This window comes from Clytia hemisphaerica, unplaced genomic scaffold (assembly GCF_902728285.1).
Source record: "Clytia hemisphaerica strain Z4C2 unplaced genomic scaffold, Clytia hemisphaerica genome assembly, whole genome shotgun sequence".
Lineage (NCBI taxonomy): Eukaryota > Metazoa > Cnidaria > Hydrozoa > Leptothecata > Clytiidae > Clytia > Clytia hemisphaerica.
In genome coordinates, this window is record NW_027104376.1 from 200,864 (window position 1) to 228,826 (window position 27,963).

The 27,963-nt window shown below is 36.8% G+C and overlaps 3 protein-coding genes across 3 annotated transcripts in view; 2 read left to right on the forward strand and 1 right to left on the reverse strand.

The window, feature by feature from the left end:
• Positions 1-726: 726 nt before the first annotated feature.
• On the reverse strand, positions 727-2,372 carry LOC136818822 (uncharacterized). The gene is made up of 2 exons (XM_067075056.1): positions 1,826-2,372; positions 727-1,665 (listed from the first exon to the last, which is right to left on the reverse strand). Exons 1-2 carry the CDS (start codon positions 2,370-2,372, stop codon positions 839-841), a joined length of 1,374 nt encoding a protein of 457 aa, XP_066931157.1. The 3' UTR covers positions 727-838.
• A 491-nt stretch (positions 2,373-2,863) lies between these two features.
• LOC136818845 (uncharacterized) lies at positions 2,864-4,616 on the forward strand. Its single transcript, XM_067075076.1, has 2 exons — positions 2,864-3,383; positions 3,613-4,616. The coding sequence occupies exons 1-2, from the start codon at positions 2,890-2,892 to the stop codon at positions 3,872-3,874; spliced, it is 756 nt and encodes a 251-aa protein (XP_066931177.1). The 5' UTR covers positions 2,864-2,889; the 3' UTR covers positions 3,875-4,616.
• A 7,231-nt stretch (positions 4,617-11,847) lies between these two features.
• LOC136818823 (uncharacterized) overlaps positions 11,848-27,963 on the forward strand; it is a 28,738-nt gene continuing 12,622 nt past the window's right edge. The window contains exons 1-12 of the mRNA XM_067075057.1: positions 11,848-11,957; positions 12,871-12,995; positions 18,469-18,609; positions 19,554-19,654; positions 20,629-20,867; positions 21,046-21,167; positions 21,688-21,820; positions 23,175-23,320; positions 24,326-24,548; positions 25,327-25,448; positions 26,256-26,445; positions 27,454-27,653. Of these exons, the coding sequence (XP_066931158.1) occupies positions 11,909-11,957; positions 12,871-12,995; positions 18,469-18,609; positions 19,554-19,654; positions 20,629-20,867; positions 21,046-21,167; positions 21,688-21,820; positions 23,175-23,320; positions 24,326-24,548; positions 25,327-25,448; positions 26,256-26,445; positions 27,454-27,653 (1,791 nt within the window). The 5' untranslated portion in view covers positions 11,848-11,908. The remainder of the gene's footprint in view (positions 11,958-12,870; positions 12,996-18,468; positions 18,610-19,553; positions 19,655-20,628; positions 20,868-21,045; positions 21,168-21,687; positions 21,821-23,174; positions 23,321-24,325; positions 24,549-25,326; positions 25,449-26,255; positions 26,446-27,453; positions 27,654-27,963) is intronic.

Below are 27,963 nucleotides of genomic sequence, written 5' to 3' on the forward strand. Positions count from 1 at the left end.
TGGACTTCAAGGGTGGAGAGGGGGGGTTTCAGGGGTCTTAAATACCGTCATACCGACAAAAATTTGGGTCAAATGCCGTAATACCGTCGATAAAGGAAGCCTAATTACCTAATTACCGATACCGTCTATAGGGCCGGCGATTTACACAAAAACTTCGGCGCTGCGCATAGGCTTCGCAAGGCAACATTTAAATCTTATTCAAGTTCTTACTTTCGCAGCTTCGGCGCAGCGGCGAAAATCGTCGCGCAGCGCAACCTTTATCGCAAGAAAATATTTAATCTTATTTAAGTTTTTTACCTTCGCAGCTTCGGCGCAGCGGCGAAAATCGTCGCGCAGCGCAACCTTTCGCAAGAAAATATTTAATCTTATTTAGGTTTTTACCTTCGCGGCTTCGACGCAGCAGCGAAAATCGTCGCGCAGCGCAACCTTTCGCAAGAAAATATTAAATCTTATTTAAGTTTTTACCTTCGCGGCTTCGACGCAGCAGCGAAAATCGTCGCGCAGTGCAACCTTTTGTGAAATATTGACATATCTAATTTTTTATTCACAGATTAGAAACATTTTTTTCAAATTTATTGAGACCTTTAATATTTACCACGATTAATGAGTAAAAACATTTATCTTAAATTTTTATATACATCCCTATTCATAAATTTAAAAATATAGTTATAAATATCCCAATATTGTAATTTTTAACTCTTCCAACATCTTCATTAATTCTTTATACCAAAAAAATTAAACAATTTATAATTAAAACACACCTGCAACTAAAAGTGAACGAAACACTCGTGAAAATTTTGAATTATACAGCTTTAATTTAACATCTTTTTTAACCATCTCAATAACTTAACTTTTTAGAAAGCCTGGTGTTATAATTGTCATCCAGTAATTTCAATAAACATAACCTCTTTGCATATGTCATATTCCTTGTGATGTTTTTGTAACAATTCAGTACATGAAATGTTTGCTCACAGACTTCCGTATTCATCTTACGCACATCCTTAAATTTAGGAAGATCGGGATGGTATTTACAGTCGTCACTACTGAGCACGCATTTCGACTGCGTGTGTTTCTCAGCATGAAAAACGTCCACAATAAACATTAATTCTTCAATTTCCTTGGCAAAAACATTCCCTTCCCTTGCTAATCTACAGACGTACGGGTGTAGATCACAGGATCTATCATAAACTATACCTTTCAAGTTTCCATTAAGATTTCCTTGAAATATATCAATTAACCCTGTAAACACCATTGATAGACTTTCAGCAGTATACATTTCAAAATGGGACAATCGAATGCCGCATGATCTAAAAACATACAACATACCAGCAGTCCGTGTCTCGTACTTGTTGCAATTCTCTTCTTTCTTGCAACCTTCTCCACTTGTAATAACATTCTCCAATAGCTTTACTCTTTGTCTAGTCATAGGATAAAGGTCTAATCTTTCATTTTTGATTTCATTTTTCATCTCTCCTGACTCGTTAGAGTGGATGTGGCATAATTTGGATCCTTTTAAAGATTGATTTCCTCTAACCGGATTATTTATACAACGAACAACTTTGTTAACTTCTCCTATCTCATGAGGCAACTTAGTTATCGGTTTAGCGCAACAATATCGATACAATTTTTCGTTTCCGTCGATTACAACCATCTTATTCTTGCAACCTATAATTTAGAAAAGTCATTATTTTGATTAATTTTGAAAAACCCCACTGGGAAACAATTTAACCGGGATGCTGAGACAGGGGTGTAATAGTCATTTTTTCAATTTAAGCCTACACATATAATGATAAAATGAATCAAGTTCAAAATGTATCCGAATTACCTGTCTCGTTACATTCGTGTGAAAACCATTTTTGATCGATTACTTTTTTCAAGGTTGGATACACATCTTCACATATCTTTTCAATATCGAAATGTTTATTGTGGTCCTTTCTGTGCCATAACATTGTGGGGCAAATGCTTATTAGTCGTTTTATGAGCCAATGATTTTCGATGACTTCGGCAATCAGTTTCTTTGTAGAGTCATCAATTCCAAATTCAACATTGTACATTTCGGAAATCTTATCAAAACTTGTAGCACCAATACAAATCTGTAGAGAAATCCTCTCTAGATATCGTGTCGTAAAAGCTATGGATGACGTGATCATAAAGTAGTCATCTCCATCTGTTAGATACGTTCGATATCCATCTTTATTTTCTGTCCAGTGTCTGTAAAACTTCGTCTTACACGTCTTACCCAAACCATGGTAATTCAATCCATCAATAATGCCATTTTCAGTGTAAATCCTTACTTGGGATGCTCTAGGGTTAATCCTGATCTTCTTCGAGCAACAAGTAGTGGTAATTGGGATAAATGCTGGCTGCTCCATGTATTCGCTGTTCCCTGTTTTATACCTAACCATACAGGTGCTGCAGTGTAGGATATGACTTTCGATTGGACGAAAATAAACTTCACCATTTGGTAGGTCAAGGTCTACTAATACCTGTAGATTACTGTCACTAAATGTGGTTACATACGATTGCAAAGTCTTCGTTATGTATTCGATTCGGTGTGGAGTGCGTAATGAAACATTACTAAGTAAATTCTGTAACACTTTCAATACATCAATCCGAATAATCATCTTCGCGCCTCCCTCGCGCCTCTTAACTTTTCTCCGTATCTGCTTCCAAAAGGTTTGTACTCAAACAAATTTTTCTTTTGTACATAATTTGTTTCATAAAAAACTGACGTTACAATAAATCTTTCAAGAAGACAATGCAATGGCTTTTTTTTAGTTGTGACGTCGGATTTTGATTTTGGGAGAACATTGCATTGCCATCTTTAAAAAATTAGAAACTTAACGGTCATAAATTCATTTCACCTCAATCAACACTCGAGGAACAATCATGTCGAAACCTTTGAAAGAAATCTCAGACGATGTTTACCGGCGCGCACTGGAAAAATGTTGGGCGGTAAAGTTGGACACACAGAAAACCTTCCCTACACTAATCGATGAATGGATAACAGTGGAGAAGAAAAAACTTGGAGTTCCGTATTCTTACCTTGCATACCCACTTCTAACGAGTATATCATACTGTCTCGGTGTGAGCAGAGTAAAACTGGCTGAATCGTACCAAGAACCCGTCATCCTTTACTCGTTGGTATCAGGCAGAAGTGGTACAAATAAATCAAGCTGTGTATCACTTTTCCGAAATATCATCAACAAGATTGAAACAAATGAGCGAGATGATAAACAGCACATCTTTGACAGTGGCACTATCGAGGGTCTCATGACCACACTTCATGAGAACAACGGCTCCGTTTTATGCGCTGTAGACGAGTTTTCCACATTCTTAGATGCAATGGATAAAAACTCAAATGGAAATGTCGAACGCTCAAGGTAACTTTTTACTTAGTTTTGTAATTTTAAGATCCCATATACCTCACCGTCAAATATAGGTAATACGCACTCCAATGGAGAACCTAAAATCTTAATTGTGTTCGCACGGGTTTTCGCATAATCTCAGTTAGTATTAGACCTGACATCCGTATGTTCAATTTTAACGTTTATCTTTTGAAAATAGCTCTTCATGTAATGGTATATGAACATAAGATACTTTTATCTTTAGATATCTATCTCTTTGGTCCGGTTCATCATGGTCAAAAAAGACAAAGCACGGCGGAAAGGTGGAAATTGAAGACCCACGATTCAGTTTTTATGGGTTTAACCAAAACTACTTTCTTATTAACATGATCGTTAACAGCAATCATTTTGATGGATTCCTGCCAAGATTTTTGGTCGCTACTTCTGAAGAGGAGTATGTTCCAATAACGGAAAAAAATTGCAGCTTCGAAAACAAAAGTTCCACTCTGTATCCAGAATTTGTTTGACAAAATTTTCAAACACTTTTACTATAAAGGTCATGTTTTTGAGCTAGACACTGAAGCATTTACTTTGTTTGCATCATATGATCAAAAAGTTTTGGACTTCAGAAAGGCAGATGTGTTCGAAGACATGAAATCAATGATTATGTCCAAAAGTATCGGTAATGTGCTGAGAGTAGCTGCTCTCCAGTGCGCACTACGCGTTGTTACCTCAAACCTCGATGCCGATGACTTATCAAATCTGGATTTCACAATTGGGATGGTCGACATGGAACGAGCCATCACGTTGGTAACGTATTCGGTTAACTGTTTAATTGCATTGATAGACAGCACGAAAAATACTTCACGAAATGGAAGGAAACGACATAGCGAAATGCCTTTACCTGAAGTAATGGATGAGGAGTTTCTATTGGTCCACAAGGCGAAAATCAAAAAGATCTTCACGCAAAATTCAAAGATCGTACCGGTTTCATCCATCACAAGAAATCACATGTGTCCTCAAATAGGTGGGAAAAATGGTTCAGAAGAAGCTAAACGTTTTCTAAAGGGGTTAGAGTTGAATGGTCTTGGTAAGCTGTCAGTGGAGAATGATAAATCAGTATTTATTGTAACCGATAAAGAAAACATTGAAAATCAGATAGTCTCAGATTTGATGACTAAACTCGATCTTTGAGTCTTATACATTATCACACTTAATATTTATGGTTTGAATAATTAAATTTTTACGTGTTTGGATGATTTTTAAATTTGGCAGTTAATGATGTTTTAAACATTATCTTGTACTCTGCCTTAATTTCAAATTTTGGGTTTTAAGGTTAGGTTGACCAGATATTTATGGAAAAATTCAGTTTTTTCTCCACACATCCATATTTGTATTTAGTCAAAATCAAATCATATAATTGTATTTATTCTTCAGATGTTGAATTCTAATTATTATTTGTATATTTTCCAATAACTTATTAATCACATCCTTACTTTTTTCAATGAATTACTCTATCCACCATTTAAAAAAACTCATATAAACCGTTTTGGGTCACATCTATACATCATTTGATTTTAAGTTTTGATTTGACTTTAAAATTACAAGAACAAGTAGGTTTTATTGACTTAACCTTTACCTAACACATGTATTATTGACACCACCAGGCCATTTCAGACTTTATAGTATAATAGCTCCTATCACACGCGAAAGGCTTGCGCAGTGCAAACACTGACCTTTATATACCCTGGACCAAGCTTCTCAATCCCAGCCAAGCAAAGTCTTTGATCGGAGTTTTTTGAAAATTGATACCCTAATGGCGGCACTACTCGATAGCGGTGTAAATGCATCGAGAGCGCTAGGTCTACTTTTCCTCGAATTTATTTTATGATGTAGCGGCGTTAGATGTTAATTTTTAACATTGCAATGGCTTTTCCTCGGGTACCAATTCCAAAAAAACTCCAATCAAAGATGGCAGATATTTTTTTTTTTCGGTCAAAAAATCAAAGATGGCAGATATTGCTTGGTCCAGGGTTATATAAAGGTCAGTGAGTGCAGCATTCTTTACCGCTACGCCGAAGTCGCGAAGGCCATTTCAGACTTATAATAGCTCTTATCACACGCGAAAGGCTTGCGCAGCGCGCAACGTTCTTCGCCGCTACGCCGAAGCCGGGAAGGCCATTTCAGACTTATAAAAGCTCCCATCACACGCGAAAGGCTTGCGCAGCGCAACGTTCTTCGCCGCTACGCCGAAGTCGCGAAGGCCATTTCAGACTTATAAAAGCTCCCTATTCACACGCGAAAGGCTTGCGCAGCGCAACGTTCTTCGCCGCTACGCCGAAGTCGCGAAGGCCATTTCAGACTTATAATAGCTCCTATCACACGCGAAAGGCTTGCGCAGCGCAACGTTCTTCGCCGCTACGCCGAAGTCGCGAAGGCCATTTCAGACTTATAAAAGCTCCTATCACACGCGAAAGGCTTGCGCAGCGCAACGTTCTTCGCCGCTACGCCGAAGTCGCGAAGGCCATTTCAGACTTATAAAAGCTCCCATCACACGCGAAAGGCTTGCGCAGCGCAACGTTCTTCGCCGCTACGCCGAAGTCGCGAAGGCCATTTCAGACTTATAAAAGCTCCTATCACACGTGAAAGGCTTGCGCACGTCAAATACGTGCGCTAACTGCGTATACCACGCGAGGGCCGGCGATTTACACAAAAACTTCGGCGCTGCGCATAGGCTTCGCAAGGCAACATTTAAATCTTATTCAAGTTCTTACTTTCGCAGCTTCGGCGCAGCGGCGAAAATCGTCGCGCAGCGCAACCTTTATCGCAAGAAAATATTTAATCTTATTTAAGTTTTTTACCTTCGCAGCTTCGGCGCAGCGGCGAAAATCGTCGCGCAGCGCAACCTTTCGCAAGAAAATATTTAATCTTATTTAAGTTTTTACCTTCGCGGCTTCGACGCAGCAGCGAAAATCGTCGCGCAGCGCAACCTTTCGCAAGAAAATATTAAATCTTATTTAAGTTTTTACCTTCGCGGCTTCGACGCAGCAGCGAAAATCGTCGCGCAGTGCAACCTTTTGTGAAATATTGACATATCTAATTTTTATTCACAGATTAGAAACATTTTTTTTCAAATTATTGAGACCTTTAATATTTACCACGATTAATGAGTAAAAACATTTATCTTAAATTTTTATATACATCCCTATTCATAAATTTAAAAATATAGTTATAATATCCCAATATTGTAATTTTTAACTCTTCCAACATCTTCATTAATTCTTTATACCAAAAAAATTAAACAATTTATAATTAAAACACACCTGCAACTAAAAGTGAACGAAACACTCGTGAAAATTTTGAATTATACAGCTTTAATTTAACATCTTTTTTAACCATCTCAATAACTTAACTTTTTAGAAAGCCTGGTGTTATAATTGTCATCCAGTAATTTCAATAAACATAACCTCTTTGCATATGTCATATTCCTTGTGATGTTTTTGTAACAATTCAGTACATGAAATGTTTGCTCACAGACTTCCGTATTCATCTTACGCACATCCTTAAATTTAGGAAGATCGGGATGGTATTTACAGTCGTCACTACTGAGCACGCATTTCGACTGCGTGTGTTTCTCAGCATGAAAAACGTCCACAATAAACATTAATTCTTCAATTTCCTTGGCAAAAACATTCCCTTCCCTTGCTAATCTACAGACGTACGGGTGTAGATCACAGGATCTATCATAAACTGTACCTTTCAAGTTTCCATTAAGATTTCCTTGAAATATATCAATTAACCCTGTAAACACCATTGATAGACTTTCAGCAGTATACATTTCAAAATGGGACAATCGAATGCCGCATGATCTAAAAACATACAACATACCAGCAGTCCGTGTCTCGTACTTGTTGCAATTCTCTTCTTTCTTGCAACCTTCTCCACTTGTAATAACATTCTCCAATAGCTTTACTCTTTGTCTAGTCATAGGATAAAGGTCTAATCTTTCATTTTTGATTTCATTTTTCATCTCTCCTGACTCGTTAGAGTGGATGTGGCATAATTTGGATCCTTTTAAAGATTGATTTCCTCTAACCGGATTATTTATACAACGAACAACTTTGTTAACTTCTCCTATCTCATGAGGCAACTTAGTTATCGGTTTAGCGCAACAATATCGATACAATTTTTCGTTTCCGTCGATTACAACCATCTTATTCTTGCAACCTATAATTTAGAAAAGTCATTATTTTGATTAATTTTGAAAAACCCCACTGGGAAACAATTTAACCGGGATGCTGAGACCAGGGGTGTAATAGTCATTTTTTCAATTTAAGCCTACACATATAATGATAAAATGAATCAAGTTCAAAATGTATCCGAATTACCTGTCTCGTTACATTCGTGTGAAAACCATTTTTGATCGATTACTTTTTTTTTTTCAAGGTTGGATACACATCTTCACATATCTTTTCAATATCGAAATGTTTATTGTGGTCCTTTCTGTGCCATAACATTGTGGGGCAAATGCTTATTAGTCGTTTTATGAGCCAATGATTTTCGATGACTTCGGCAATCAGTTTCTTTGTAGAGTCATCAATTCCAAATTCAACATTGTACATTTCGGAAATCTTATCAAAACTTGTAGCACCAATACAAATCTGTAGAGAAATCCTCTCTAGATATCGTGTCGTAAAAGCTATGGATGACGTGATCATAAAGTAGTCATCTCCATCTGTTAGATACGTTCGATATCCATCTTTATTTTCTGTCCAGTGTCTGTAAAACTTCGTCTTACACGTCTTACCCAAACCATGGTAATTCAATCCATCAATAATGCCATTTTCAGTGTAAATCCTTACTTGGGATGCTCTAGGGTTAATCCTGATCTTCTTCGAGCAACAAGTAGTGGTAATTGGGATAAATGCTGGCTGCTCCATGTATTCGCTGTTCCCTGTTTTATACCTAACCATACAGGTGCTGCAGTGTAGGATATGACTTTCGATTGGACGAAAATAAACTTCACCATTTGGTAGGTCAAGGTCTACTAATACCTGTAGATTACTGTCACTTAATGTGGTTACATACGATTGCAAAGTCTTCGTTATGTATTCGATTCGGTGTGGAGTGCGTAATGAAACATTACTAAGTAAATTCTGTAACACTTTCAATACATCAATCCGAATAATCATCTTCGCGCCTCCCTCGCGCCTCTTAACTTTTCTCCGTATCTGCTTCCAAAAGGTTTGTACTCAAACAAATTTTTCTTTTGTACATAATTTGTTTCATAAAAAACTGACGTTACAATAAATCTTTCAAGAAGACAATGCAATGGCTTTTTTTAGTTGTGACGTCGGATTTTGATTTTGGGAGAACATTGCATTGCCATCTTTAAAAATTAGAAACTTAACGGTCATAAATTCATTTCACCTCAATCAACACTCGAGGAACAATCATGTCGAAACCTTTGAAAGAAATCTCAGACGATGTTTACCGGCGCGCACTGGAAAAATGTTGGGCGGTAAAGTTGGACACACAGAAAACCTTCCCTACACTAATCGATGAATGGATAACAGTGGAGAAGAAAAAACTTGGAGTTCCGTATTCTTACCTTGCATACCCACTTCTAACGAGTATATCATACTGTCTCGGTGTGAGCAGAGTAAAACTGGCTGAATCGTACCAAGAACCCGTCATCCTTTACTCGTTGGTATCAGGCAGAAGTGGTACAAATAAATCAAGCTGTGTATCACTTTTCCGAAATATCATCAACAAGATTGAAACAAATGAGCGAGATGATAAACAGCACATCTTTGACAGTGGCACTATCGAGGGTCTCATGACCACACTTCATGAGAACAACGGCTCCGTTTTATGCGCTGTAGACGAGTTTTCCACATTCTTAGATGCAATGGATAAAAACTCAAATGGAAATGTCGAACGCTCAAGGTAACTTTTTACTTAGTTTTGTAATTTTAAGATCCCATATACCTCACCGTCAAATATAGGTAATACGCACTCCAATGGAGAACCTAAAATCTTAATTGTGTTCGCACGGGTTTTCGCATAATCTCAGTTAGTATTAGACCTGACATCCGTATGTTCAATTTTAACGTTTATCTTTTGAAAATAGCTCTTCATGTAATGGTATATGAACATAAGATACTTTTATCTTTAGATATCTATCTCTTTGGTCCGGTTCATCATGGTCAAAAAAGACAAAGCACGGTGGAAAGGTGGAAATTGCGTATACCACGCGCAGCGCCGAAGTAAGTGTGCAAATCGTCGCCCCACTCCGATACCGGTAGAAAATGAAATACCGTAATCCCGTCGTTTTTTTTCTGGTAATACCGATTTACCGGAGGAAAAAAGCCCCAATACCGTCGTACCGTAAAAGTGAAACACCCCCCCCTTCAAGCCTGTCTTGACAAAATCCATAACTTTTGGGCTGGCAAATCCTGTAACAAAAACCTTCTAATATCTTTCAAAGATTATTATTAAAGACGGTCTCTCTATTGGTTAGGGCCTTGTGTATTTTAACCATAGTTATCGTAGCATTATCCTCTATGAAAATTAATTTTTAAAATTCCGTTGCAGCTCTAATTTAGCTAAAACGTTAATCTATTTCATATAAAATTCCTGCAGGGTGAATAAATCCCTTTTGAAAAGGTTTTGTGTTTTTTGACGGGAAAACGAAAAAAACTTTGTGAGAGAATTTTCTTCATGAGCTAACTTACCGCAATCGTTGCTGAAATAATCTACACTTTCAACCAACTTGTTTTGTGTAGTGTAAGAATTATAATCAGAACAAAACACTAAACTGCGAAGAAAAGGCTGTCTGAGAAGATAAAAAGCGTCAACCATAGCCTCATTTTGACGTACGATTTGAAAGAAATCTGCCAATAGGTATTCTTATTAAAGAACCTTCTCAATTTTGACGAGAAGATAAGGTTTCAAATCAATATTATGCAGGGTATCTCATACCCGTTACTAGTTTGTATTTAGTCTCAGTTACCTATTAGCTACCGGTCATAGAACTGTTGTTTTTTTTTTGTATCAAATGCATTGTTTTTTTAGAACCAGTAGATTTTGGCTCAGGCCGATCTGTTCTTAATTTTTTGAAATTTTCAGACTTGAATGTTCTTACGATGGTCTTAATACGTTTAGTTTTCCAGCTTATCCAGCTAAAAGCAAACCCTTGTAGTGAACTCTATAAAAAGTACACCATTACGAAGGTCTCGAAAAACCTAGCATTAAGGGCGGCACGTACTTTGGGACGTGCGTCGGCACGTGCACCCCCAGGTGAGGGGGTGATATGGCGAATCTGTGTCTATGCGATGGTATGGTATTTTTAAGGAAATCGAAAATTAACTAATCATATACAAATATATTCGGTTAGTCATGCATATGGAAAATTTTCTTCCCTGCTCAGTAATGTAGTTATAAAAAGCTCTCACATAAAATACTCGACCCTTTAAAAATCAAATCCTAATGATGAAGGATATACACTTATAAATGTAATGCTTTCTATAAGAACAACGAGGCTCAAAATCGTCGAATCCTCAAAATCTCTGAAAGATTGAAGATTGCATCCTCTAACAAAAATCCGTAGATATTGACCATCCAAGGCAATGTGCAAAATGTTGATTTAGTCACGTTAGTGGTTGGTATTTTACAGACCGGTCCGGCTCTTTACCTAAAATCCTCACTTTCAGCATAACCGCTCGTCCGATTTTGCTGAAATTTTGGCTGTAATCTTGTATCATTAATACCTGCCACTTGATAAAGTTTCAAATCAATAGCATTTTCCAATCACTAGATAAAGTATCCTAGGTCTGTTTAGGCAAAAAGGGGCAATTTTAGGCCAGTCTGTAAAATACATGATAGCAACAGTTGGAAAAAATTTACCCTCTGCCCTAAAAATACATGTCACGTGGAGTTGCCAAAATTTCAGCAAAAAAATGAAAGTGAAATAAAGTTAGAGGGAGGTCATATTTGGAAATCAAACGTTAAAATATCTTTGTTGCCTTTCATTCGTGAAAGTTTATTACTGGCAGACCCCATTGGCATTTTTACATAACACATTGAAAAATGTGTAAGATATACAGCAACGCACAATTTTGTTTGACTTTTTTTGTATCATAGGAAACATTGCTGTTGCAATTTTTTGTTTTACGTGGATGCCCAAAGTTTTATCTCTTCAAAATGAAAACGATAAGACTTTTAATTATTTTCCAAAATAAAACTAACAGACCAGCACAGTGTGATATTACTTAAATTTTAAGTACCTGAATTTAGGTATAGTTTCCATAATTTAACGAGTAGACACCCTTTTTTATTAAAACTTTTCATTAAATATAAAAAGAAAATAAATTTCCTTTTCGTTCAAAATTATGACTTTTCTTGCAATCCAAAAATAGCCTCAATAACAAAAGGATTATCTTCACCTCTTATGTCTGCAAAGTCTCTGTTTTTTTTCATTTCTGGCAAAACATTTGACTTTAGGCTCTTAGACAGTGCTTTCAATGTAAAACTCCGAGGCTAGTTATTTTCATGTTGAAATGATTTTTTCATTTTTGGTACTGGTGTTTCTATGCAAGAACAGTAAAGGTATTTAAAGTATATTTTGTACATTTTACGAGAACACAGCATGACGTATAGTCTTTAATAAGTAATAGTAAACTTTGGTAGACGTTAAAGGATTTGTTTTTAAATAAATGTGACAGTGTTTGCTTAATCATCAATTTTAATTTACAAGCTTTTTCATATTGATTTGACACGGAGGTGGAGCAAAATTGGTCAGAAAGAGAAACGGAAAAACATTTCTTTGCTCATACCAGCACAATATAACAATAGGAAGAATCTGTCCAAATATGAAATATGTGTCTGATATGAAACGGGAACACTCATGTAAAAACAAAACCTTTAAAGGATGTGCTATTTCTATGGTCCTTGAGCGTCACAGTGCCTATGCCCAGAGAAATGGAAACTTCTCTGGTATGTCACAATGTCACAACTGTTTCGTCCTTAGAGACCTGATTTAAGATTCAAATGTATATTCCATCTAAAGATTTGAATTCAGTGTACTTTCCAGATGGTAATGGATTTTTAAGTCAATCAGTGAGTAAAACGAGTAGGTAAGAAATTTTTTCGAACATATTTGCCTGGAAATCACCAACAATAAATCAGCTGAACCGCGCAAAATACACCGTGTATTAAATGTGAGACAATGAGAAATATAACACCCCCTTCTCACAGACCAAGTGGCTTTCCACTGGAAAAATTAGCCAGAATATCGTACGCAGTGGAACATTATATTCTAATTTTTGTCTCCGCCACAAATCCTCACTACAAAATATTGTACTATTGTTCCATCCCCACTCAATTTTTTGGCTCGAATACAATGGAATTCAAATCCCCAGCCTTATAAAGCGTGGGAATATCAATCCCCATGCAGTTTTAGTCCATTATTTTTACCCTCACTGACTAAAAAAATCTTACCAGGTACTGTTTTCAATTTCAGGGGATATATTTTACCCATACGGCTTGACGGAAAACGACACTCTGGTCAAATCTGACAATTTCTTCACAGTTGCGAGTGGTTTGATCAACCTTGACGTACCTTATAAAGGGTATCCACAATTTCACGTGAGTTGAAACTTAAAAACATTTTTCATGATACAGTATACAGTTGACGCTTTTCAATACACGGCTTGCAAAATTATATCAATGCAGTCAAAACATGTAATTACTCGCATAAAGTTCACGTGATTCTATTCCCATGTTACTTGCTTTACAAGTTACAACTGACAATTTTATTAGTGTTTTTTGGTCCCTTCAAAGAACTGACTCAATTCATTTCATTCACGTAATGTTTTCGATGGAAATATGCCGCATATTTAGTAATGGCAAATTGGAAATAACTTTTTCTAGAAAGTAAGTTTTCGGAAATTTTCCATAAAATGACGTCATTAACAGTGGCGAAGCCGAGAGAGATTTAATAACAGTGTTTCTTTTAGCCACAATCCCCACCGTAATATTTGGCACAAAAAGGGGAATTACCTTAACTCTGAGATTTAACATGAGACTTAAGATCTCAGGATCCAAAAGCTCAAAAATGTTCCAATAAGGCTGAGAATAAAGCCTGGAAGCCACTTAACCCTTCCCAAATCGAGAAATCCAATGAAACAAAGTAGAAGTACTGAAAATGAAAATTCTCGCCCAATCTTTAAATTCTGAAAAACGTTAAAATACCCAAAAGTGCCAATATATTTCGGCGTCGATAGACTTTCTCATAAATTACGTCACGAACATCATATAACTCGTTTTGAAATTATTGCCATGGTGATTAACTCACAGCGGATTTTATACAACTACTTTCTATTCATAAAAAAATCATTTAATGTCTCAAGGTATATAATCACAATGGAGATTATTTGAAAACGAGGCAAGTGATGTTCATGACGTAATTTATGAAAATGTCTTTTGCATACTCTTCAAAATGATATGAAGACTCTTCAGCTGATTTTTTTCCGTCAGCGGTCGCAGACCTGAATTAGCGGTCGCAGACCTGAATCAGCGGTCGCAGACCTGAATTAGCGGTCGCAGACCTGAATTTTTTTTTTTTTATCTATAGTATATGTAACACGAACAAATAGTACAAAACTAAGGGTTCCTAACCTCCCGCAAAAGGACCACCAGATCATACCGCCAGGAGGAAGGAACCCAAACTAAGCTAACAATAGATTAATAAATCAATTGATAAATGCATGGAAAAAAAAAAAAAAAAAAAAAAAAAAAATACTACAGAGGATAAATACTAACAAAAAATAAAAAACAAAAACAAAAAGAGCTTGGAGAGCAGTTAAAGTAAAAGACTAAAATAACGGTCCCCCAAAACGGCCTGTATTACAGATAAATTTTATTGTTATACTCAATATATCGTGATTTTGGACAATGCTAAAATCGGGGTCGCCATAAAGAAGTATTCTACACAATGTTTTGGGATTAAATGGAAACAAGGTTATGTCAAGTTGAAGAAGGCTGTCAAACATTACAAGTCTGTCATTAGAGTAATCAGAGCAATGCATCAAAAAATGCTGTGTTGTTTCTACTGAATTTTGTCGACAGTTGCAGAAGGGGTCAACTGTGTCTGCAAAATTATGCCTGAACTTATGCTCACGAAGATGACTGAAACCAACCCTTAATCGGTTAAGGAGAACAACACCATCGTTGTCACTAGCTCTGAAAATTGAGTTAGCACTGGGTCTGAGAAATCGGAGAATTGCTTGCTTGAAAGACTTAATAGTGGGAAGATTTCGTATATGATCTCCGAGGTTATTCCATTCATTTATGCAAAAAGGAAAGAAAGAGGCACGATAACGCTCGGTTCTACAAAAAGGTGCCTCGAGTGGTGGTTTTATCCTTCGCCCTGCATTGCGTTCTTCCTCTCCTCTCTGGGGAGGAAGAATATTCGTAAGATAAGCAGGAGCAAAGCCATTGATTATTTTATAAAAAAATACGAGTCTTCTAATTAACCGTCTGTCTGCCAGGCTTTCAAAGCCTAGCTCAAGGTATATTTTTTCTCTGGATGTTCCTCTGAAGCATCCAGTAATTGCAAGACAGGCATCATACTGAACAGACTCGAGTTTTTCAGAAAATGTAGAATTACCAGGACGATCATATACGATATCTCCATAATCTAGGTGTGGTCTAACATAGGTTTTGTATATAGTGACAAGAGATTCCCTGGGTAGAAACTTACGAAGTCTGCGAATAAGACCAATACCTTGATTAGCTTTTTTTATTTTTTCATCAAGGTGACGGTCAAAGGCCAGCTTTTGATCAAGTATGAGACCAAGATGTTTTTGATGATCCTGAACTGCAATGGCTGCATTATTGAAAATAATTTCTGGGGGGTCAGCTGGATTTAACCTCCGGGTAAAGTACACTTCAACTGCCTGTTTAGAAGGATCAGGGTTGAAGGACATTTTCCATTGATGAGCCCACTCACTTATCTTCTGCATGTCACTGTTCAGTTCTTGAGAACAGCGAATATGGTCTAGGATAAGCGAAAACAAGGATGAGTCATCAGCAAAAATTTTGATCATGGAAATGATTCCTTCAGGGAGGTCATTAATGTAAATCAAAAAAAAGAGGGGTCCGAGAATAGATCCCTGAGGTACACCTGCCAAGACTTCCGTCCAATCAGAAGCTTGACCATCAAGAACAACCCGCTGCCGTCTCCCGTGTAGAAAATTCTGGATTAATAAAAGAAGGGAGCCAGAAACACCATATGACTTAAGTTTGAAAATTAAACCATCGTGCCAAACTCTGTCAAAAGCTTTGGAAATATCAAGGAACACTCCACGAGTATCTAGGGGTGGATCAACATCAAAACCATTCAGGATGTTGTGTGTTATGGATAACAGCTGAGACACGCAAGAGTCACCCTTGCGGAAACCAGACTGGGAATTTGTGAAAAGATTGTTGTTTTCGAAATAGGTGTAGACGGAGTCAAAGATGCATTTTTCAAAGATTTTTCCAAAAATAGGCAGAAGAGACACTGGTCTATAATTTTTTACCACGCTCTTGTCCCCTTTGTTTTTGTACACAGGAACAACATTTGCTCTTTTTCCAGTTTGATGGAAAAATGCAAAAATCTAAAGAATATTGATAGATCTTCATAAGAGGTTTAACCAAGGATTCATCACAGATTTTAATCATCTGTATGGAGATGTCATCCCAACCATGCGCTTTGTTAGTCGTAAGTGCGCGAATGAGGGCTAAGATTTTGGCTTCATCAAGAGCGATATTGTTTATTCTAAGATTAGTTACATATTTTTGTTGCGGTAAAACACTATCAGTGTCTATGAGAGAGCACTGATTAGCAAAGAACTGATTAAATATATTTGTTTTTGTAGCGACGTCAGCAATAAGATTATTGCTGGAATCTCGAACAGGTGGAATTCTTGGCGACTTCCCCTATGAAGAAATTGATTTAGAATAGACCAGTATTTCTTTGAACCTAAGTTTGGGTCATTAAGGTTATTTGCTAAGCGGGAAAAATAAGAATCTTTAGCATCCCTGACAGCCCTTCTACACCTAGATTGATGTTCTTGAAGGTTTTTGAGGTCTTCTTTCTTCTTTCCTCCTCCCATTTTTTACATACCGCTCATAAACTTTCGATTTTACAAGTAGGGCTCTCTTTATCTCAGCCGTCATCCATACCGCATCCTTATTCCTGATGGTTATGACTTTATTAGGCACAAAGTTTGACATAATATTAATGATGGTTTCAGTCAAGAGGGAGACCCGGCCATCCATATCAGTACCCTCAAAACACCTATCCCAGTCAACCATGTCTACCGCCCTTCTTATTAGAACGGGATCTGCTCTGGAGAAGTCCCAAACCTTTCGTTCATAAGATGGAGCGAAGGGGATTTTAAAGTTTAGCTTGCAAAAGGTTATCTGGTGATGACACTTAGGGTGCAAAGATGGGAGGATACCAGTATCCAGAATCAAATGATCTGCTGATGAAAAAATTAGATCAATGCAAGAAGTTGAATTATCAAGGAGATGAGTAGGCCCATCAATTAATTGTTTCAGACCATGCTGGGTAGCTAGATTTTGAATTTCTCTACCTCCAGGATTGGTGACATCACCGCTCCACCAGTCAGAATTCTTGACATTGAAATCCCCAAGAAAGATTGTAGCAGTAGGAGAAAAATTTTGGATATTTATTATAGTCTCCTCCCATTTGCGAGAAAAAATATCGAATTCATCAGAAGTCTGACTGGGGGAACGGTAACAGACGCAAAGAAAAAACCGGTTCGCACCGGTTTTCATCTCAGCTACAAGACATTCGTCCAAAGTAGTGAGTTGTGGTTTCACATCGAGACCTAGATGATCTCGATAATATATACAAACACCACCTCTCTTATTATTAGAGGGATGGTCGCATCTTTTGATCTCATAATTATCAATAACCAGCCTAGGATCGTTATCTTTTATCTCAGAATTCAGAAAAGTTTCACCCAAACAGACAATGTCGAATTTATGAATGCTTAGAAATGCAGAAAGTTGTTTAATCTTAATAAAATCTCCCATAGAATCTTCTGAATTAGCGGCCGAAGACCTGAATTAGCGGTCACAGACCTGAATTAGCGGTCACAGACCTGAATTAGCGGTCACAGATCTGAATTAGCGGTCGCAGACCTGATTTAGTGGCCGAAGACCTGAATTAAAAACCGAAGATTTGATTAATTCAGGTCTCCGGTCGTTGATTCAGGTCTTCGACCGTTGATTCAGGTCTTCGACCATTAATCCAGGTCTTCAGCTGTTAATTCAGGTCTTCGGCCGTTGATTCAGGTCTTCAGCTGTTAATTCAGGTCTTTAGCTGTTAATTTAGGTCTTCAGCCGTTGATTCAGGTCTTCGACCGTTAATTCAGGTCTTCAGCTGTTAATTCAGGTCTTCAGCTGTTAATTTAGGTCTTCAGCCGTTGATTCAGGTTTTCGACCGTTAATTTAGGTCTTCCAGCTGATAATTTAGGTCTTCGGCCGTTTATTCAGGTCTTCGGCCGTTAATTCAGGTCTTCGACCGTTAATTTAGGTCTTCAGCTGTTAATTTAGGTCTCCGGTCGTTGATTCAGGTCTTCGACCGTTGATTCAGGTCTTCGACCGTTGATTCAGGTCTTTGACCATTAATCCAGGTCTTCAGCTGTTAATTCAGGTCTTCGGCCGTTGATTCAGGTCTTCAGCTGTCAATTCAGGTCTTCGACCGTTAATTCAGGTCTTCAGCTGTTAATTCAGGTCTTCAGCTGTTAATTTAGGTCTTCAGCCGTTGATTCAGGTCTTCGACCGTTAATTCAGGTCTTCAGCTGTTGATTCAGGTCTTCGGCCGTTGATTCAGGTCATCGACCGTTAATTCAGGTCTTCGACCGTCGATTCAGGTCTTCGGCCGTTGATTCAGGTTTTCGACCGTTAATTTAGGTCTTCAGCTGTTAATTCAGGTCTTCAGCTGTTAATTTAGGTCTTCGACCGTTAATTCAGGTCTTCGACCGCTCAAAATTTTGAACTTCCTCTCAAATCAACCACTGATTAAATATTATTAACTTTCCAGATCTATGACAATGGTTACCTGTCAGTCAAACCTTCTACAAGACCGCAACCAAAATCAAAGGACGTGACCGGCATATTCCCGTATTACGGAATGTTTTCCGTCAAAATGGGTGGATTGTACTATAGACAAGCTAATGACCAGGTTTGTCTATTTGCTGTATATTAATCAAGAACGATTTTGCTTAATCCGGCGGCAAATTTTTCTCCATCTTCAAAACTCTTAAGGCCGGTCTCCACTTTCACGCGACATGAGCGAAAACTTTTTGACGTTTTTGTAAGGTCATTGGTTGGTTGAAAAATGAAGCAATTCCATTGGTTGATGACATAACTGATTTTTTTGTTCGTGTGAAATTTTTTTATGAGGTAATGTTTTCTTCAAGCAAAAAAGGTTAAGAAAAAAACTGTCGCCCATTTCGCGCGAAAGTGGAGACTGGCCTTTACATAGTTTAAGTGTACTCTTTTGTCAAATTATTTAGGCTTTATTTTTATTTTTTTTCAAGTTGTAAACAACGGAATCTTAAATTACTAGCCTCTGCTTGAAACAAGAGATATCCATGCCCTATTTAAATTTAGCTCCTTAATTCTTTCATTCTTTATCCCTTCAACCCTGATAATTCTCACCGGGTCATTGAGAAACAAGGGTTTTATGATATTCATGACGTAATGTTTTTTAATAGGGAAGACCGGGTGTTTGCTACTAGTTTTATTGTTTAAATTTAAAATCAGTGACAAACACATAGTCTTGTTTCCCGAATAGACGGGGGAGGGTCCAAATAAGCAGGGGGTAGGAACATTTTCTAAATTCTAATGAGCGGGGGGATGGAATAAGAGAGGGGTAGTTTGAAGACGAAATTTTTTTAACTGATATCAATTTCAACAAAAAAAAAGAAACTTTAACAAATGAACTCATTATTCGAATTTAATCAGCGGGGGGGGGGTCTTAATAAGAGCGGGGTGATGGATTTTTTTCTCTTAACAATTAGCGGGGGGCGTCTATTCGGGAGACAAGAGTAGTTATCCGTGTAAAACATTACATCATAAATATCGCAAATGTTCATCTAATTTCATCTGATTTCATCCAACCAGGCCATACGACAGTACGTAAATGAAACTATACGAATGAGGTTTCCAAAGCACGATCTCATCCCTCAAAATACACTGATAGTCACCTATTCACAAAAATTCCAGTATGTATCTTTATCTTTATAAATAATACAGTAATATGGGTGTTATATGATAATACGTGATAATTGTAACGGGATAATGTCAATTCCATGAACAAATACTGCAATCTATTATGACTTCCATTATATTTTTGCTTTTTCCCTACTATTTCAACCAGCATGCAAACTTAAGACAGCGATTGTTCATGGATGGGAAGAGACTGTGAAATTTTTCATGCGCTTTAACAAGATTATGAAGAATGCGATTAACCTAACCAGTGAATGCGACGCTACACGCTTTTGTTTTTATAAGAATGGTGATTTTTCAATTCATCATGAATATTATTAACTTTTTGAGTAGAATCATCCTGAAATATTCTTACGGTACTCTTAGGTTTAGATCTAATCCCAGCCAAAATCTAGCATTTAATACTTACTTAGAGCAAAGATTTGGCACTTTTGTGAAACTTTTGTTGGGTAATTTTGGTAATAATGGCAATTTAACGGTATACTCTAAAAATTGCATTCTTAAGTTTCGTTGCCAATGTCCATGATGGTGATATTCGAAGCATATTCTTATTCTTATAAAGTATATTCTTATAAAGAAAAGCGTGTAGCCAATACTGCGTAGTGAAAAAGCAGTTTTCGTCGAACATGCTAGTCGAAGCACAAACTTTCTAAGATTTATCTCAGGCTGGTGACATTATTCTTCCATTACATTCCATCGATTGTCTTAGCGGACGAAATCTTTTATGGCTCTGGTTACTCTGACTGCACGCTTTATTTTTACAAGAGTTTTTTTGTTTCTGTAAAATGCCTTAAAAATGGTATTTTTAGCTTCTAGATTTTTCTAAATGCTAAATTTTATGATGGTAGTATTCTTAGCACATTTTTAATTTGTGTTGAATTATCATGATGGAAATTCTTGGAGTACTCTTATATAAAATATAGCGCGTATTTGATTTCCTTACTCAATAATTTGATTCTGGAATTTTTAGGTTTCACACCGAATGGACAAATACTTTCCAAATGATTTTAACGTACAACGACGAACACTCGTACCTCATTTCGAATTATAAAGAACTTAAAAACGATGGAGCAACAGTAGCCTACAATTTCCAATGTTACCATTCTTTTGCACCACCAATCAGCACCTCTAAGCTTCAACATAGTTCCAATATAGGTGTAAAAGGAAGATTTGTGTGGAGTTTACATGACATAGATTGTGATCCGAAAAGTATGTCTTTTTCGTTAATACTTGCATAAAAAATAATTCCCAAGTGACCTTCTTCTTTTTTGACGTTTCGAATTTCGTTTCACACTTGTTTCGGAACCGTTTTGTTTTGGAACCAAACGGAACTTTAGCGTCTGAACATAGTCTAGAAGGCAGTTTATTCTTTTTCCTCTCGTCATAGAAAATTACATTCACAAGGGAATGCATAACGTGAGTATTTTAAACAAAGGAGACAATGTGGAACAAAAGGTGAATTTGACAAAACCAATCCCGTTATTTGAAGGAAGACATTCTACAATTTATGTAAGTATTGTTACACCTTAGTGTTTAGAGACTTCCAAACAACTTGCCATACTTAGCAGGATACAACCTTCACGATCGAGATTCTCACTTTAAGGGCTCTAAGGGCCATTATTTTTATCTCTAACAGGAAAAACATCATGTATATTTGGAAGGCTGCACATGTGAAGTACAAAGTGGGTTTACCGCAGCTCTTTCCGAAACTTTACGCTTTTGATTGTTGAGCCAACTTTTTCGATTGTACGGTAAAACCTAGTGAAGAACAGCCGGCCTTTTTTGGGTGTGTCCGTTTAAAAGATTGCGTCAAGAATGTCAATAATTCTTATATTACTATAACAATCATGACTAAAAATGTTTGTCTTTGTTTAAAACACAGGAATTTGCAGTAGAAATGTAGAAAACAGACCCCTTCCCCCATTTGCAATGTTCAGTGTGCACGGCCGTTCCACCGTTCATTGAACATTGCAAATGGGGGGATAGATGGGAATTGCTTTTGTCTCACAATTTATGTCTATGATTGTAGCTTTATTCCGATGGATACATCCGAACAGAACCAGAAATATTTCCCTTGCCAGCGGCCACTAACAGTTACCTCTTACATTACGATATGTTGGCTTTCTTTGAACATGATTTCAATGTCACTGGTCGAAACCAAGGTATGTTTTATATCAGTAGTTTAGTAACTTATCCCGGGCTGGAGATTGGATAGATTCGTTATTTTTCTCGGTTAATCTACTTACTTGGGAAATTTTTGAAAGACTTCTCATTAGTTTTTTCGATTTTCTAAAAGTTTGATGGAATTAACGAGAAAAAACTTGGGGCAGGGCTTGGGGACACGAGAAATTTTTTTTGTGTTGTGCAATGCAACATGCTCCACCCCACCAACACAAGAAAAAAAGTAAGTGTCCCATGGTTTTTTTTGTCTCATGGGACAAAAAGTGAGGGAAATACCAAAAAGACACGCTGATTTTGTCCCTGGGACAATGGAGCAGAATTGATTCGAATTAATTTTTCTCCATTGTCCCAGGGAAAAATGGGATGGAGACACGAGAAAGCATTCCCGGTTGGTGGGATAGAGCATGTTGCATATTCCACCAACGCGAAAAAAACTTCTCGTGTCCCCAAGCCTTAACCCTATTCGGCCTAGGGGGGGGGGCTCTTTCTGTTCGGAGGTCAAATTATTGCTAATAGTTCCTCAAATTATAGACCTTTTGCCGTGAAATTATCTGTAAATTCCTAACTTTTATTTAGCTTCAAAATAAAAAAAAAATTGACACCTAAATATTTTCACACCTTGAGCATGATGACATTTCTGACAGTAAGGTGTCACAAAAATTGACACTTTTCTAATACAAATTTATTTTTGATGTCAAATATATCATTTAAACCGTAATTTATTGAATATTTAGGATAAAATAAGCATTTTAAACTCAGACAACTTTTTTCTAAAGCCTTTGTTAGAATACAATAGCTATTTATAAGAACAAAGGAAATTTTCGGTTTTTGCTCACTTTGGGCATGATGAGTGACGTCATCGAAAATTTTTTTTGTCAAAAGTTACCTTTACGTGACAAGGATCTTGTGTGCCAAATTTCATCCAAAAAGACCCACTAGATCAAAAGTTAAGGGGTGGTACAGGAAAAGCCCCCCCCCCCCCCCTCCTAGTTCTGAACCGCCCCTAAAAGCCTAGGTTGAATAGGGTTAAGAGAGCAAAGCATTGTGTAAAGTGGATAATTTTTCCTAAAACCACAATTTTTAGGGTAAAAGTAAAGGAGAGTCAAATCTTGTAGTTTGAAGAGCAGTTTTGCCTCCTATTATATTTCTAAAATCTTTTTTATTGGCTGATGGAAAAAGGAAATTTATGCGTTCAAATTTTAGTAGATTAAATCCTCGTCATTTCAAAACTTTAAAATCGATAAAAGTCAAAAGTAAAACAAATGAAGACCTTAAAGATCATATTCGAAGCTTTACAGATTATAATATTCGAATTATGCTTTGTTTTTTTTCTAGGTGATATTTTATTCTATGAAACGACAGATAACCAAGAATTACTGGATCGAGCTTCAGCAGAAATGACTCGTTTCTTTTGGAAGGATTTTGTTGCACAACAATTATTCGTGATCTCATATGAGAATTGCGCTTCAAAAATTGGGCTGGTTAGTGATATTTCTGTTCCGTTCGATTCTAATAAACTACGTCTGGCTGATTCAAATTTGAATGGGAAGTCTAATAAACAGGCTGCAAAATTAAAGTCTGAAGACAAATCACGCTTTGGTTACTCGAAGTTTTTATGTGCTTGTTACATAATATTTATTTCTAATTGGTTCGAATTTATTTACACTAAAAAAGTTATCAGCTGTAAGTAACATGGAATTAAGGCACGTGAACTTTTTCGAGTAATCACGTGTTTTGACTGCATTGATATAATTTTGCAATCCGTGTATAAGTTAGAATTACGAACAGATTCGATTATTTTACTAGGGTTTTTTCCCATCATGGAAAATGAGAATAACTTCGGATTTTAGAAAAAGTGGAATGGGGGGGAGTTTGAATCAGTGAGACTCCACTGGTTACTATTAGAATCCATTAATTAGTTGACGCTGTAATGGGCTTTTCCAGAAAAAAAACGTATACCCCCTGTTGAGGAGGTCCATTTCCGTTCCAAGGGGGTAAGGTTTGATATGTGGCGGAATTCCATAGGGAGATACAAAAATCGGTCAAAAATAACTGGAATTCCTCCATGGGGGTAGCTTTTTAAATCCTACTAAAATTCAGAATTCCAGAGCGGTTTAAACCTGAAATTGCCTGGAATTCCAGGGGGTTACAGCATTTCCAGCCACAGAGGGATAGACCTCCTCAACAGGGGGTATACGGTTTTTTTTTCTTGAAAAGCCCAATTCAACATTCTACTTTTCGATACGATCCGTTATTCGATAATATTGAAAGCCACCGTTAACAAGAAACTCTCATAAACGACGATTCATTATTCGCTACGATGAAAATTTAATTCACCTTCAAAATCGAATTGGAGAGCGTCAACTGTATTTTCTTTACTATAACAAAATGATATACCCGCAAGCTTTTTACTTTTATTAAAAATATCGAAATGAGATTTGTATGCAAAAAATAAATGCGATTCGTTATTTTTCATCATTTTTTAGAATGTCAGCTTCCAAATTGTACTCGTTAGCAACGGTCATGACACATACGCTATCATGAGTTTCTATGGCGACTACGTGCCAGCATATATAGGATATACATCAAAACAATGCAACTTGGATACGTTTTTTGGGAGAGGAGACAAAAACTATTTGGAAAATACAAATACGGGAAAAGAAGGAGAATTCATTTTCAAAGTCAATGATAAAGCATGTATTAAAAAAGGTAGAGCATCCGGCTCACAGATTTATAAAGCCCAAAGGGCTAGATGTCGTGCTTTAAGCCATCACAGGCAGAAAAAGTGAATAGCCGCAAGAAATATACTTGCTATTATTTTCAAAAATCCACGAAGCTTGATTGGTCAAGCAATGAAATTCTATTGTAATATCACGTGACCTAGGTAGGATTTCCTACCTAGATACGACACACTTTTCAGCCAAAACACGACATCTGGCCCTTCGGGCTTTATAAATGATCCAGCAACGTTATCTGATGATATTCCAAAGCGAATTGTCAGCCGTTCACGCTATAAAACTGTAAAGGAGCGGATCAATTTCGAGCCAATCAGGTGAAATAGTAGGCCTTTGATGTGCCGCATTCCTAGTCGGGTTCAATTACCCTTCCGCGTATACCTGAAAATATTTCGGTTTTACCCATTAATTCTCGAAAACGAGGACTGGGTCCAGACCTTCCGCTGTAAAATCATTTACGCAGTATGGCGAAATTTCCGTAATCTAAACTTTCCCAACCTTCCTAGCTTTTTTATTTTCGAACACCCAGTATAAAATAGTAAGATTTAAAAAATATCAAAGGAATGAGGAAATTTAGTTTGAATCGCAGACCTCTATAGATATACTTCCTATATAGAGGAAACTTTTTTTCACTAGAGGATGTGCAGAAGCCTAGAGGAAAAGCGAGCGTATTTGACAATGGATTTCCCGAACATTTAACCTTTCTTCATTTACGAGCCAGACTTTCTACAGACTTTTCTCTCATCTTTCAGTGATGTTACCGTACGGCGGAACGGAAGGGGATTACGTCATAACGGAAGCAGATGATCTTAATTTTCATATCCGTTTACGTAAATCAATGCCATTGTTTACAAAAATGGGACGCAACCTTTACGTAAGAAATTTTTATATTTTTCCAGTACTATTTTTCGAGAATCCTTGATATGCGTAAGTTTTATCTAGCGAAAACACCAGAAAAAATCCAAGATTTGACCACTCTTCGTTACAAAAAATAGAAACACGGAGGTCAAAATACGGCTTTTTTTCGGGTGCTTCCGTTGAAAATATGACGTCATCTTGACTTACGCATATCAAGAATAGGCCTTTTCATAAACTAAACTTGAATGCAACAACTATCTCGATTTAAGACCATTACCAATACGATTAAATCCCTCCAGTCTTCAATTTTGTGTTACGTATACAAATAGAGTAAACTTTATATGAACTCCTCTGGGAATCGATTACAATAGCAATATTTTGAGAACGAGGAAGTTTGAATTTGTCACTCTGCTGGCTAAAACCGGGGTATTTCCATAGGAAACATTACGTCATGAATATCATGAATTAAAAATCGATTGGCGAGACTGGAGCTGTACAGTAGACTTTAGACTTCAATTGATTGATATTATCGGGCTCTGTTTACTTATTCAAAATGTCCACCAGAAAGTAGCATTTCTCTTTAAAAATACCTGCAAATTCCCTTTATGTTTTTTGAATATTTGATAGTCTGAATCGCAGACCTCTAAAAAATTGCATGTAGTATATATAGGTAGTAATTATTTATAGGAGGTAACAATTCGATCGTATCGATAGAGGATGCGAGCAGCCTAAACGTTTGGCTTTAATTAAAGAACGCATCAAGCTAGCAGGGATTAGATCGGTATCTTTTCTTTTCAAAAATATTTCGTTACATTTTTTTCAGATCAGTTCTAACGGGATGGTTACCCACACAAGGAGTCCATCAAATGTTGTCACAGACTTCTTAAGCGATAACATTGCGTTTGCAGGGTTTTACACTGACCTAAGGACAGATGGTATAGGTCGAATTTTTCATCGTGAAACGTTCAGAAATGATACTTTGAATTTTATCAATGAGTTAATCAATCAAAAAGGTTAGTTTCGTGAGTTTCCTAATAATTTGTGTAAAGTCTCTTTCAATATAATCTGCAGCGGGACAATAAAATCTGTAACTATTGATATAATTGGATTTCTTAGCTTAACCGTGTCGGAAGAAAATTTCTACATCCATTGTCGGATAACCAGCTACGTTGCGTCAGGCTGTGGGTTCGATCCCCAGCCAGTTCATATCAAAGATCACCAAATTTTGTACTTGAAGTCTCGCTGTTTGAAGCTCCTAAATTAGATGCCATATACAGCCTAGAAACTAATAAGAAGGTCAATTTATTTGAAACATTTTTGCTCTATGTTCCTTCACTCTAAATATTACTTCATCAGTATTATTTTATCGAACTTTCCCTTTAAAATTTGGATACTTCACCAGAAGCATATTAGCTGATAAATTTCTTTTTTCCCAATGGTAAATTTCCGGAAAATCAAATTTTGCAACAGTGTATTGTTCTGTATTTATCAGTTAGATTTTACTGCATGCATAATACGTAAATTTTATTCATGGACAGCCCAGTCGTTGATCAACCTTTTTCATGGGATCAACCGCTTGCTCAGCTCTGCTCGTTTATTTTTTCATAAGGACAAACTATATAGCATGAATTTTTGGTGGCTAAAACATCACGAACAAATTGAAAGCAAGCAGTCTAAAGAAAGTCAGAAGGCTTCAAAATTTTTAGACAATTATTACTATATTTCTTTAGAAAATGTGTATACAGTTGTGTTGACTCTCTCTAATTCGATCTTTAAGGGACCAAGAATTTCCTTCGAGTTAGAGAAAGATTCTAATTACATAGAGTAACTTAAGCCACTATCCAGCTAAGGGACCAATATTTTTGTTCGAATTACAGAAAGATTGGAATAATAGAGATTCGAATTACAGAGAGTTGACTGTATTAGGCAATACATGGGAAGGAATGGGAAAGAAACAAACTGAAATTCTTTTTCTTGTTTGTCACCTTCTTGTCCTTTGTAATTTTCATGTTCGTTTCTAGATTTCAGTTGTAACCATGCTATAGTTGTTACATATGAGAATATGCCTGAGTTTGGTGTTTACACATCAAGGAATAGCTTCCAAATCGTGCTAGCGTCAGATGGGAAAGTTACCTATGGTCTAGCTCTCTATTATCGCGTAGACTCTTATGACCGCGCTATGGTTGGCTATGGAGAAGCAACATGTAACACAGGCATTAAGGTAATATATATAGTGGCTGTTACTCCCCTCCCGGTAGAAGCTTTACATTTCTTAACATCAGTCACTGTGGCAAAGAAGACTTACAAAAACCGATTTACTTTTTCTAATACATAATATTTTTTATCCTTTTTTAATCCAAATGTTTTTGAAATAAGGTCTAACTTCTTGGATACGATAGAATGAATATAATAACAAAAATGAAGAACATTGACGAAATCTTATCTTGCCAATACCATCCGTCATGTTGCATGAAGAAAACAACCAATTTGTTTTGGAGACCTTCTTTACGACAACATTCTTCAAATCTTTA

Coding starts and splice junctions, on each gene's coding strand:
- LOC136818822 (XM_067075056.1), bottom strand. CDS start 2,372: ATGGAGCAGCCAGCATTTATCCCAATTACCACTACTTGTTGCTCGAAG. Junction 1,666..1,825: donor ACACGAATGTAACGAGACAG/GTAATTCGGATA, acceptor TCTAAATTATAG/GTTGCAAGAATAAGATGGTT.
- LOC136818845 (XM_067075076.1), top strand. CDS start 2,890: ATGTCGAAACCTTTGAAAGAAATCTCAGACGATGTTTACCGGCGCGCA. Junction 3,384..3,612: donor GGAAATGTCGAACGCTCAAG/GTAACTTTTTAC, acceptor TTTTATCTTTAG/ATATCTATCTCTTTGGTCCG.